The following is a 13,094-nucleotide window of genomic DNA, read 5'->3' as shown; positions in this document are numbered from 1 at the left end:
GGGGGTGGATTGGCCATCACTGGGGGTATGCCTCTAATAGGGTTAAGGCACTCTCTCACTGAGGGCCAGTCATGGGTCTTCTCCTCCTTCTCTTCCTCCTCCTGCTTCCTGATGCTTTTGGCAGTTAGCCAGATGGAAGAGGAGCTGGCCTAGCTGTGGTTAAGTCGCCTCATCCTCCCTGGCTGGTTGAGCACTTTTCTCCACCCCCATCTCCTGGGTGGGGAGGGGGGAAGGCAGTAGCCTTCTCTGTAGGAGCTCTCCTGACCAATGCCACTTACTAGAGCCCATTTGTAAAACAAGCTTTGCCTCTAGTAAATAAATAAATAAAAATCCCTTCTGGGTGGCATCAGTGCATCAGGTTAATTTCTGGAGTCCTTCTGGCTTGGGGTAGGTCTATGTGGGGGGGGGGGCAAGGTGCAGTGGGAAAGCAAGGGACCCCCTACCTGAACCAGGAACTCTTGCAACTCTGTTCAGCATCCTACCACACACACACCGCAACTGTTGGTTATAGCCTCTCAGGCTACTTTCCAGTAAAGAATAAAAATCAGAGGCAAGAGACGTGGGTCTCCTCACCATACCTGCTTTGGCCTCTGACAGCATTGTTGCAGGTGGAGGAGGGAATTGAGAGATTTCTGGATCTCCCTTAAGAGACGCCCTGAAGGTTCTGTATGCTGGCTGCATTTGTAATGGGAGAAGGATCTCAGAAGGGATTTCAAGGGACTGGGCAGTTTGTCAAAATGTTGGGAGAGATTCAGCCACTGGGATAGAGAAAGAAACAAATGAAGGGCCATTCCTGCATTCAGTGTACAGTGGGATAGGCTGGGAGGCAACACCTTTGGTGCCAAACAGGTTGGATTGAGCCTCGAGTGGGGCATGCGGCATGTTGAAGAAGGGGGGTGAGGCTAGGCAGCTCTCGGCGCTGTCCATGTGCATGCCATGTGCAAACCCCATGCTGGCAAGGGGATGCAGGGGAAATGCAGAAGAAAAGGGTCCAGGGACTGACTGACCATTTTCCACCTAAACACCAATGCTGAGGGACTGGCTCCAACTCATTTGTCGATCCTGGTTGATGCAGGAGGAGACCGAAGGTGCCGTTCAATGGCTACGCCGGCCACGAGAACACCAATGTCCGAGGCACATTTGAAAACCCGATGTACGACCGTAACTTGCAGCCAACAGACATCATGGCCAACGAGGCAGAGTTTACAGTCAGCACCGTGTGCACCGCAGTATAGCACTTGCAATTCTTGCGCAGTAAGTCTGTCTCTCCTGTGCTGTTCACCCCCAGTTTTGGGTTTCAATTCGCAAAATGCTTCGTGGACTTCATTTGCCGTTTCCATTGTGCCAACCCTTCTGTGGCAGGCCACAGCTCTTCCCATGCTGCCGGTGGGAACACCACCTGACAGGTCAAACTGGCCTCATCCAGGGCCTGGGCTTTTTTGGTGGAACAATTTGCCGAGTGGGATCAGAGCGCTGTGGACCTCTAACAATTCCTCTGGGCCTATGGATGAGGCCAGGAAATAACATCAAAAGTCTGATTAACACCACCACCGACAATCAAAGATTTAAGGTGCAGGGGCATCTCTATAGAGAGAAAGAGGCAGCCTATCTGGAATTGCAAAGCTCAATTTGAACACTGGTAATTTTATGATTGATCTGGTGTTATTGATTTAATATGATTCTATGTGTTATTTATAGCTGTTGCAAGCTGCCCTAAACTCCCTGGGGAAGGGCAGCATACAAAGGGGCTGGTGGTGGAAAATAGTCAGCAAGCAGAGGTGATAATGACATGTAATGATTTGTTGAACCAAAGCTTGCTCCTTCTTAAGGGGGTGGCAGGTTGCAGTGGTTGAGCGATAGGGTTGTGAGTGTCCCGCATAGTGCAGGGGGTTGGACTAGATGACCCAGGAGGTCCCTTCCAACTCTGTGATTCTATGATTTTGTCAAGCTGGTCCTATTTCTCTCACCTTCTCTTCCTTCTGGTCCTATTTCTCTCTCCTCCACTGCAGCATCCTCCAGGGACAGGAGCCTCCCCAGCGCCCAGTGGTCCTTCTGGTTCATCTTTGCCCATGATCATCGCTCCCCAAAGTGGTGGGGCTGTGGCGTTGGCATGGTGCCTTTATGCCGATCCAGAGAACGAGGGAGAGAGACTGCCTTTCCGTCCATCACCGCTCCGCATCTTCATTGCCGATCTGTCCTGCTCTGCAGCTGATAATCAAATCAACCAAAGCATCCCCTCCAGCCCACGTGTGGAGGGCGAGGGGCCCAGAAGCTGCCCGTCACCCCTGTGCTTCTCCACCTCTCAGCTGTTTGCCAGCCAATCCTGGCCAGCTTCAGCACTCGCTGACTCTGATGCGGAGAGACCAAAGTCCATCCCGCCGCTCGCTTGGGGTGGGCGATCGATCGCCTTCCGGTGAATATCTCCCGGGGACATGGAGAAGCCGACCAGTATTCGTCCCCTGGTGGTGGGACTCTGTGACAGACCTGCAGGAGGAGACAGCCCACCGATCCGTCATGGCTGAGAAGGCCCTGTGGACACAGAGAGCTTGGAACAAAATCGTTTTGAACTGAAATGGCAGATTTAACAAAAGGAGAAATGGTTGTTTTCTTTCTGTTTCTTCTCCCCCACTCCCATCTAATCATGCCTGTGTGTTTCAGGTGGACACCCTGCCACAAAGATCTGAGGTTCCTGCAAAGTCTGGCCCTCCTCCCCCCCCCCCCTTTTAAACACCCTCTCCTTCTGCATTGAAGACGGATTTTGCTTTTATTACCTTACGGTCTGCAGCATTTTCTCATCTGGGCTCCAGACGTCAGGCCGGTTCAAAGCCCACTGTTTAAACCACTGCTGCTGCTTTCCTTGCTAGCTTTGGTCTGGCAGCCAGAAGAGCAGGGCTTTTCCAACAGCTTGTTCCCTGGCAGGAGGAAGAGATGGTTTTTTGCATGGATGTAGCAAGGAAGCCAATTTGTGCATTTATTGCAGGTCAACGATGTTTTGCCTATGCAGAAATTGCCAAATTTTGTCATTGGAAAAACAGCATTTCTTTCCTTCCCCTTTCCCCCTCCCCACAGTCCAGCCAAGCACTTTGATGATCTTTGGAATGCCCTCTACAGTGTGGCCACATGACGCTCAGGGGCACCTATTGGATAACGTCAGTGACATCACCGGCACACTGTGCCACTAACTGATTTTTCTGGCTTGCTTGTTTTTTACCCTAGAGGAGGGGTTCTCAAAGTGGATGGTGGAAGAATCCAGGAGGGCAGTGAAGAATTTGGGGGCAGGAGGAGGACAGTGAGGAACTTTGGGGCAGTAAGGAGGCAACTGTCCTGCTGGAGAGATGTTCCAAGGTGGCTTGCCAGTGCCTCCCTCAGGGTAGTAGAGACCCTGAACGTCCTTGGCAGTCTCCCATCCCAGTGCTGACCAGGGCCAACCCTGCTTAGCTTTGTGAAGAAAAACAGAAGGTGGGCTGGATGGAATCAAAATCTGGCTGAGCTTCTTCCCCTCCTCAGACACTGTCCTTCCCAGGCTCCACCCCAGAACTCCAGGGATTTCTTAGCCCAGGGCTGGCAACCCTTCCCCAGAAGTCCCCCTCTTTGAAAGGCTGGAAAAGCCTCCCTGCTTGCTCCTGGCCGTGGGATTTTCCATGGCTTGCTTGCTTGTTTGTATGTGGGAAGTCTGGAAAGAGCCTTTGGCTAACCTAGTAAGCAAGTGTATCTTAGTGATGGTGTCATCCTGCTCCCAAGGTGCAACTTGGTTGGTGGGTCAAAGAGGTAGCTATGTCCACCTTCCAGCCAAAGACAGCTACCCCTGCTGTTCTAAACCACATTAGATCTAGGCTGTTTCTGCACTTACTTTTTTTTCCCATTGCGGATCCTGCTGAATTCAGATCGATATGAATTTGGTTCTTCCTCTATCTCCCCCCCCCCATTGAAACAGAAAGTGTTCTGCACGTGATTGGGAAAGCTCAGAGCGGGGAGGGGAGCCAAGCACAACAGGAGTCTCTTTCTTGAATGGGTTGGGGCAGGGGAGAGGATTGGAGACAGCAGAAGAGAGGAAAATAACAAGAGGTAAATATCTGCTAAGAGTAGTTATGGCTTCTGGAGCTCAGTCACTTTAAGACAGGGAAGGAAGCCTTGCAACCTTGAACCAGGAAGTCTTTGAACTGATTCCCTGGCCAATCAGGGAAGACTGCTTTGCTACTAGGCATGGAGAAAGGAGTTAATTCGCAAAAGCATGAAGCTGCACACTTCCTGATGCTGGTTTTTCAAATATCGAGGCTTATATCTGCTCCTGGGTATCGCGGGGGAAAGGTAGGGTCACTCCGGATCAATCATACATGTTGTAGAGGGAAAATTTAAAGCGCCCAAAATCAAAGTGGAAATCAAATTCAGTGTAGACAGCAGGGATTTATTCGAGCTGACAGTGGGTAAAAGCCCCATGCAGACTATGCCCTAGTTGGGGGGGGGGGGGGTGAGAATTCCATTCTGGCGGTCTGTGAGAAAATTCTCCAAACTTTTCCCCTTTAAAAAAAGCAGGTGGGAGGATCCCCAGTTTGATTTAGAGCTGCACATGGGACAAGGTGTTAACCTTTACTCCACCATACACTTTTGTGACGTCAAATGGATCCATAGTGCTGGTGTTTGCACTATTGGAGTAAACATTAGGGGTGTGCCATCTGATATTGCCACCCTGATACAATGCCTAATAATTGTGGTATTGGGTTGGGTTGGCAACATCCAATAGCGTGAACACACTTTTCGTGTTTTCCACTTTTGATATATTCGCTTCCTATAATATCAGAAATGTCCAGAATTATGTTGTGAGACGTTTCCGTTCTACAGCCTGACTGCAGCAAGGAGAGAGTGCGCCTCAGCTGGGCTGCTGTTGATTGTCCCTTTCAATGCCCTTGGTTTGAAGGTGGGGGTTGACCTGGACTCCAAAGGGAAGACCTGCCCCCCCCCCCCATTGGAAATAACACCTCTATACTTCAGAGGGAAGATGTGCCATGACCATCCAGGGCTTGCTTTTCTCTTTCAGTCCCCTCACCTGTTTTCCGTGGAGGCAGTAACATTATCATTTTAATCTCGTCTTGTAATTTCAAAAAGGGCATGGTTATTATTACAGGACACAATGGGCAAGCGTTGGGTATGAATTAAAACAGATTTTTTTCCCCCAGCATGGTTTTTCAATAGGGTAACAATACTTCTGATATTTAATGAAAATTATAATCATGCCCTTTTGAGCATTTTGATACAGAATTGAAATTTATCTTTTTTGAAGAGCAGACCCCCCTGGTAAAAATTCAGTTCATTGTGCCTCATCCAGGCCAGCAGGGCAAATAGCAGTCCTCCAGGGCCTTTTCAGGCAGCAGGAGAAGATTTAAACACCTGCACCATAGTACAGCTCCAGGTTGGGCTTCAGGCACGTGCTTTTTAAAGAAAACCACTTGGAGCCCCCAGCATCATGTGCAATGCAAAAGTACCTGTCCTTTTACTTTCAGCATTGTGATTAGCAGGACTCTAGCCAGGGTTCTTATTTATCAAGAATCTGTACCTAACTCCTTGGACGCAAAGACAAAGTTCATATTTTTGTTGCTTGATGCAGCCTCAGTTTGCTTCAGAGCCATCCAAAGGAGGAGGACTCTTCAGGTTTGACTTTGTTTTGCTGAACAAAACATGACTGTCCTGCTCTGTTTGCTTTTTAAGGGCAAGAGCTTTTTAGAAGGATATGCTGGGCAGCCAGTTTCAAATAGCGAAGCCAAGTGGAAACTCAAGAGTTAATCCCGCGAACCTTCTTTTACATGGCCCTGAGGCAAATCAAGGCTGCAGAAGGCTGCCAAGTGCATTGCATGGAGCAACAGAGATGTGCAATCTTCGCCTTGTCTATATGAGACAGGAGTTGTATCAAGACAGGTTACTGCTGGAAAGGCAGCTTAGGAACCCCTCTATACTATCTTCTAACAGGAGCAAAACATGACCTGATGTTTTAAATGTTCCATTAAAACGTGTGAATCAGAAAGAATTTAACTATGCTCTTGCTGTACCCATTTGCACCTTTGTTGGCTGCAAGTAAAGCTAAGAAGTCTTAGAGGATAGGGATGTGGGTGTCCTGCATAGTGCAGGGGGTTGGACTAGATGACCCAGGAGGTCCCTTTCAACTCTATGATTCTAGGATTGGCAGAGTGAAGAGAAAGGGGTGCCCTAGAAATTCAGCATTGGTGCCTGTAGTTTGTTCCTGAAAATTTCAGAGTGAAACTAGACATTTGTGGCTTATACATACCTGTGGAAATAGGGTTAGGATCCTAATTCTGACTTTCCAAATGGCGCATTGGGGCTGAACACTCCATCCCATGAGCTTTCCTGGTGTGTTGACAGGCCAGGTTTCCCCATCTTAACACCTTACAGTCTGTCACCCAATCTTACCAATGGCTCATTTGCGCTACTCACTGTTCTCCCAGCATGCCTCAGTTCTACTATCAGAGCTGAATGGGAGCCTCCAAAGATGGGATTACGCACCGCTCACCTGCACAGCTCCTTTTGATCATGAAATTGGGCACTCCACCCACCTCTGCTTTATGGATGAGTGGGGTCGATATGTCAACAAACATAAGTGGTTGTTCCTCCCCCATGTAGGATTTAGCACTGTACCTTTATTCCAGCAAATATAATCCAGTCAACTTGTGGCACCAGAACAGCAGAGGCTAAACCCAAACCAAAATCCATGGCTAATCCCAAATCGAAGTCCGTTGTTGTGAGATATTTAATTTAATATCGAGTGCATCACCTGGCTTTAACAAGTACCTGTCTGGTTTGACAAACAAGTCCAATCTTTGATGAGCATTGACTGCTTCCTAGAGTCTGTTTCACTAGTTACCAGTTGCTGGTGTTCATGTATTTTCACACGGGAAACAAAATAGATTTGCTATAAAGGCCCAGGCGGCAGGCTGCTATGTTGCCCCCTGCTATGTCGATTGTCTCCACTGCTTAAAGTACATCCTAAACAAGCCCGTTTTTGTGTGTTGGCACTTACTAGGACTGAGTGCCAGCAGCGTTTTTCACACGAGGAAATTTGGTAGAAATCGGTGGATAGTTTTAAATAAGTATTGCCATTTTTTTCTTTCCTTTTTTTTAAAGTACTGATGAAGAAGAGGAAGAGTTGGTTCTTATATGCCACTTTTCCCTACCCAAAGGAGGCTCAAAGCGGCTTAGAGTCGCCTTTCCATTCCTCTCCCCACAACAGACACCCTGTGGGGTGGGTGAGGCTGAGAGAGCCCTGATATCATGGCTCAGTCAGAACAGTTTTATCAGTGCCGTGGCGAGTCCAAGGTCACCTAACTGGTTGCATGTGGGGGAGCGCAGAATCGAACCTGGCATGCCAGATTAGAAGTCCGCACTCCTAACCTCTACACCAAGCTGGCTCTCAGGACTTCATATCCGAGGACTTAATATGTAATGGGGAAAGGCGTAGCACAGGACATAAAGAGGGTCAGGGATTAGCAGAAGTTCCGGCCTCGCTGGTTTGCCCTGTTGGAATGCCAGAATTCAGTCTAAACTTGAGGTTTAAGGCCTTTCTTATTTGATAGAAGGTGGTAAAATAGCTAGTGGGTAAAAGAGCTGTTGCAGCGGGTGGGTAAGAGTTGAATACAGTCACTGTCTCTGTCTCTCTTTCTCACACACACACACACACAGACATGCACAGCTCTGCAAATAGAAAAGTCAGCCGTCCATGGAAAATCACATGCTAGGAATCTCCCTGTTATTGAGTTTACTATATGCAGGGCAGCTGAAGGAGCACAGAGTCATGTGCTTTCCCATTGTGTGCGTTAAGTCCAGGCTGTTTTAGCACCTCGTATGCTGTTCATGTGAAGTAGGTCACCCCTTTGATTTGAGTTGGCCATTTCTCTATTGATTTGCCATCTCCACAGAACATCCAGCGAAGAGCCGTTGACTGTGTTAACTACGTGTGCTTAAACAAACGGAGGGTGCAGAAAATCCAGATGGAAGTAAACCCATTTAAGTCATATTGATCTCAAGAAAAATATTAAACGGGGTTGAAATGGGTGGCTCTTGGAATTGGATGACAACATGGCACTCTGCCTTTCCATTATCACCTGCAAATGCTATAGTGTTGCAGCCATTTTGCCTGGTGATTTCTGGATTGGAGCCCATGCATAATGCAAATGCTGCCTGCAGGCCTGTCTGTTTTGTCTGTAAGCTCCAGGGAGGGGACTGGAAAGCATGCGCCCTGGGCAGAGTTACCCCTTTCCAAGCCCATTGATTTCCATGGATTTAGAAGGGTATTAAATTTGCTTACGGTTGTACCATTGCTGTTTCAAATGTTCAACCAGCATCAGGATTTGAGAGGGACACAAGACTCTGCTCCTTCTGCATGCTAAATTTGAAAGAAAAAGTCCCTTTGGGGGAGGGGGGTCTTACTAGCCACATTATAAGGACCTCCTGCCCACTCTCCAAATACCAATTGTGGAATCTCTACTCAAAGCCACCTCGTACTCTGATGGGACATCCAGAGCCCATGTTTGCCTTCTAAAGTGCAAATGCAGCATTTTCCTATGCCCAGAAAGGGGATGTGCGTTTCCTTCAGCCTGCCCCAATAAGGGACTCTTGATTTTCAAGTGTCGGCCATTTGTTTGGTTCTCCCGGCTTAGAGGGCAATTTTGGGCTGGGAGGTGCCATTTGATTCATTTGCAGCTCACAAACAGAAGAAATGGATTGAGGGGAGAAATGTCCCACTATTTGGTGCCTTAATGCCCAAGTGGACATTAGGGAAACTGGGCCAGAAAAATCGTATTCATGCCTTATCTGTTTTTGTGTTCATGGATTTCTGCAAGAAACACACTGCTGTAGACTTAAGTTTCCAGAAGTGTTGGTTTGAAATTAGAAATACCTTTTGCCTTCTTTCTCTTCCAGTGTCCACAGATAAGAAATTTAGGCAGTGTGAGTGATTTTGCTCTTTATCCCCGATTTACTTCCGTGACTATACCTGGGCATGCCCCCTACTTCCGTCAGCTTCTCAAGGTGCTACTTTGTTAGATTAGAGCTGGGAGACACAAGCAGTACTAGTGAAATTCTGGAGGAGTGGCATGTTTGTGCTTCTGTTTTTCCAAGTACAGTAGAAGTTGGGGAGAGGGTCTTTTTCCATCCGCCTCTGTTGCTCGGTCACACAAGGGGAGGGGGGATAGTCACCATTTTGTTTCTTGAGCAGTAGACAAGCAAAAAGCAGCATATTTGCTGTTAGGAAAAGCCTGCCAAGACTTGGAAGTTCTTTGTTTGAAAAGGGAGGTGTGAAGACTGATTTCAACACACAAAGCAGTGTTAAAAAAACAACAACTTTGAGGGAGCAATGTGCTAGAACCTCAGATCTGCTTCTGAAACAGGAGATTCTCCATCGGTTAACAAGCAGGCTGAACTCCAGTCCTTTGCAGTGGTATTCCAGAACTAGCAAGCTGAGGTTCTTGGAGGAACTTTGACTCATTCAAGCCCATCGCCATGTTGGTTGGTTGCTTTGGTCTTGCCAGGCTTTGGAGCCCATTAGAACTCGGCCAATCAAAAGCTTCATTTTTACAGACCCCTCCTACATTTTGAATCATTTAGTAGAACCCTGCTTTCTCATGGGTGGTCAAGATTCCCATCAGTGGTGGTTCATTCTTCATCTTGTTTAGATAATGCAGTAGACTGGTGGTTTTCAAACGGAAGAAGCTTGGGGTTCCTCACCCATGAAGGTTTCCATAATAAAATTAATATTGGCATCCAAGAATATTCTTCAAACATTTTGCACCTAGCAGAAGGTTGCTTCAGCAAAGTATGTGCTATGGAAAGGGTCCCTGGAGATAAAAAGTTTGAAAATCACCACACTATGAGGAGGGCTGGTATAAAGTTGTGATGTCCATGCTGCTTCTTGGTGGTCAGTTCCTTTCAAACTTCCTGCTCCCTTATTAACGGAGGGGAGGAGAGAAGAAGATATTTTGATGCCCTGCCCTTTTTGAGAGCTGAACAAAACATCTTATTTTCAGTGCCCATTGGACTTGCGTTACAGTTTACCAGAAAAAAATGATTAAAAAAAAAGGAAAAAAAAACCTTTTGTACAGAGATATATTTTTATGAAACAAAGGTTTGTACAGTGGGGGTGGGGGAGACACAATGTACATTTTTTTTTCATTATTGTAGTAAACGGTAGTGAAAGATTCAGCTTTTTTTGTAAATGTAATAAAATCTATAAATATGGTTTTGATTTTTTAAAAAAGGAAAAAGAAAAAAAACCTAAAACTAATTGTAAATATGTATTCTATCCATAAAACCGGCTTGTCTGCTATATATACAACTTTAAGTTATCCTTTATCTGTATATGAGGCTTCTCCTTTGTGTCTCGGCATACTTTACTGAATTTGAAAGCTATTTTAAATTTTTGAATTAAATAAAATATAAATTTTTGCATTGCTTTTCTTACAAGAAGTTTATTTTCCCCCATTCTTCTCAAAAGAAAGGGTTTGCAAAGATTTTTTTGCTTGTTTTCTGCTTTATTGATTGATTTACTTTAGTCATATCCCTCCCCTTTCTTCTCAATGGGGACTCAAAGACCCTCCTCTTCCTTTCCTCCATTTTATCCTTGCGACATCCCTGTGAGGCAGATTGCGCCAAGAGTGTGTGACTGACCACAGGTCACCCAGCAAATCTCCACAGCAAAATGGAGATTCGAATCCGGGTTTACCTGGATCCCTGTCCGGCACTTTAACATTTTGATGTCTTTGCATCCAAATGATTCTGAATGAGTGGGCAGAAGGTAGCCCACCTTTTCCTTTATAGATTTTATTTATTTCATTTATTCACCACTTTTCTCCCCAAAGTGGCTTACAACATTCTCTCCCTTCTCCATGTTACCCTTGCAACAGCCCCTGATGTTTACCCAAATTAGATATTGGAATGGGGAACCAAGCATAGCAAGACAGGCAACAACAAGATCTCTACCAGTGTATACCCAGGTTATTCCCTTAGATACACTCAATGAACCAGAACAAAATAAATGAAAGTAATCTTATTAAAATAAATACTTTAAAGCAGTGTTCTCCAACCACCGGGCTGAGGGAGGCGTGGGTGCCAGCGCATCAGCGGATACGCCTCCCTCCCCCCCCCCAAGGCGCGGCACTCACTGTGCCAGGAGCAATTGGCCGCTTTGGCGGCCGAATTGCTCAAGCCTAGCCACACTGCGGGGGAGGGGGAAGGCGCAGGCACAGAAGCTCTGCACCTGCGTGTGTGCGCCCACTGGTGAGCACCAATCTTCTCCTCCCCCCCCCCCCCAGTCCCCAGCCTGAAAAAGGTTGGGGACCACTGCTTTAAAGGTAACTAACAAACTTGCACACTCAAAATAAAGCAAACACATAAAAGCTAAAAGAAAGCACAAGTGAACAGATCTTAAGAGAGGGAGTATTGCGGAGAAGAATAGTTATTGTCATGTCATGAAGAATTCCATGGAAGAAACAACCAGCATCTCTGAAAAAGATGAAGACTACAAGTATGTAGGGATGTCTTTACTGAATCCAAGGACACACAATAAAATTGAGTAGAAAATTGCCCTTAATCGTGAGATCTAATCTTCCAAAAAAAGGGGGGGAGACAAAAAAAAAAGCAAATGGAAACAGGATCTTTATTTTAAGAAAATCATTAGCCTTCCTGAGATGGCATGAGGATTCTCACACAAAAATGGTACCCCCAAAACTTCCAAAAAGTCTGCTGGGTCATCCAGACTTGAAATGCAAAGCTGAATCCAGAGCAACAGCCTATTAAGGGGAGAGGGGATTGCTTCATTAAATCCCCAGTGGGCTGTTCTTGCCTAGGTGGGCTTACAAATGCTACAGTCCCAACCTCGTCTAGGTGGAGGGATCATTCTAACACCCCAAACTCAAATAAGGCCCATATTCAATCTGTATCCTGAGCACCAGTTCCATCTTTCAGGAATGTACCCCTCATTCTCAGCATCCCTTGTGGCATGGACCCTCTTCATTTCTTCATTTTTGAAACATGCATGCAGTGGGAGAGGAGAGCTGATCCCTTCCTCAGTTGCTGATCTGGCCCTTTGGAACAGGTTCTAATTTGGCCTCCCACAGGAAGCATTTACTGAGCTAATTAACAGCAATTTATACTAACTCTTTGGAAATTAGTGATTAACTCCCAGGGTATCCTACAAATTCCAACTCTCCAACTCCCCCCCTCTCTGTCTCCAAGACAGCATTGAGTATTTATGCAAGGGAAGCATTTGGTGTTAATTGTTCTAATTTTCAAAAGATGCTTCTTGAGCATCCTTAAGGTTTTGCTTCTTAAATGGTTGCTACAAAAAAAAAAAGATGCCGAGCACCTTCATGGGTTTCAACTTGATAGCCAAATGACAAGACCATCCTGTTTCCTTTTTGACCTTTAATCCCCTCTCCAAAAATGTATTTTCCTTTCTTATCATCATCTGTCAGTAAATCTGATGAAATCCAAACTGACTGCTCACCTACTACCTGATTGGCCCTCATCTAGGAAGATTGGCCCAGGTAGTTTAGATCCAATCAGGAGGCAGCCATCAGCCAGGAAAGACTGGGGCAGCTGCTACACGCCTACTGGAGATGGAGGGCTACAGAAGGCTCATAAACAGCCTCTTGTTAGCCTTCTGGGATCCAAGGTGCTACGGAAATGCCTCTGTCTTGGGAATGTTTAATCATGATTAAGTGATGGCCCTCATCCAGGAATGGCCTACCCTGGTAGCTTTCCCCAGTCAGGAGGGAGCCCTCAGCCAGGAAAGACTTAACAAGGAATCAGTTCCCCACCTCCAATTTTCTGCCAGTTTCAGAAGTTTGCTGGGTGGAAGAGGAGCCAGCCACAGAGCATGCCCTGCTGACAGTAGGTTGCCCTGGCCTCCCTGTCTCTTTCAACTCAGAGGACATAGGAGGAGTTGGGGCAGCCTCTGTGTGCCTTCTGGAGATGGGGGGCTGCATGAGGCCCAGAAACAGCCCCCCTACTGGCCCTCTGGGACCCAGGATGCCCAGGAAAAGCCTCTGCCCTGGGAATGTTTACTCATGAGTAAGTCATGTGAGGTTTACAAT

At 46.7% G+C, this 13,094-nt stretch overlaps 1 protein-coding gene across 2 annotated transcripts in view; it reads left to right on the top strand.

Moving 5' to 3' along the window:
- Positions 1-10,449, top strand: part of CSMD2 (CUB and Sushi multiple domains 2) — a 644,506-nt gene extending 634,057 nt beyond the window's left edge. For both annotated transcript variants that reach the window (XM_077337490.1, XM_077337489.1), the window contains 2 exons: positions 1,076-1,254; positions 2,010-10,449. In XM_077337490.1, the coding sequence (XP_077193605.1) occupies positions 1,076-1,235 (160 nt within the window). In that variant the 3' untranslated portion in view covers positions 1,236-1,254; positions 2,010-10,449. The remainder of the gene's footprint in view (positions 1-1,075; positions 1,255-2,009) is intronic.
- Positions 10,450-13,094: the final 2,645 nt, after the last annotated feature.

The sequence above is a fragment of the Paroedura picta genome, chromosome 5 (genome assembly GCF_049243985.1).
Source record: "Paroedura picta isolate Pp20150507F chromosome 5, Ppicta_v3.0, whole genome shotgun sequence".
Lineage (NCBI taxonomy): Eukaryota > Metazoa > Chordata > Lepidosauria > Squamata > Gekkonidae > Paroedura > Paroedura picta.
This window is presented reverse-complemented; position numbering and strand designations above follow the sequence as displayed.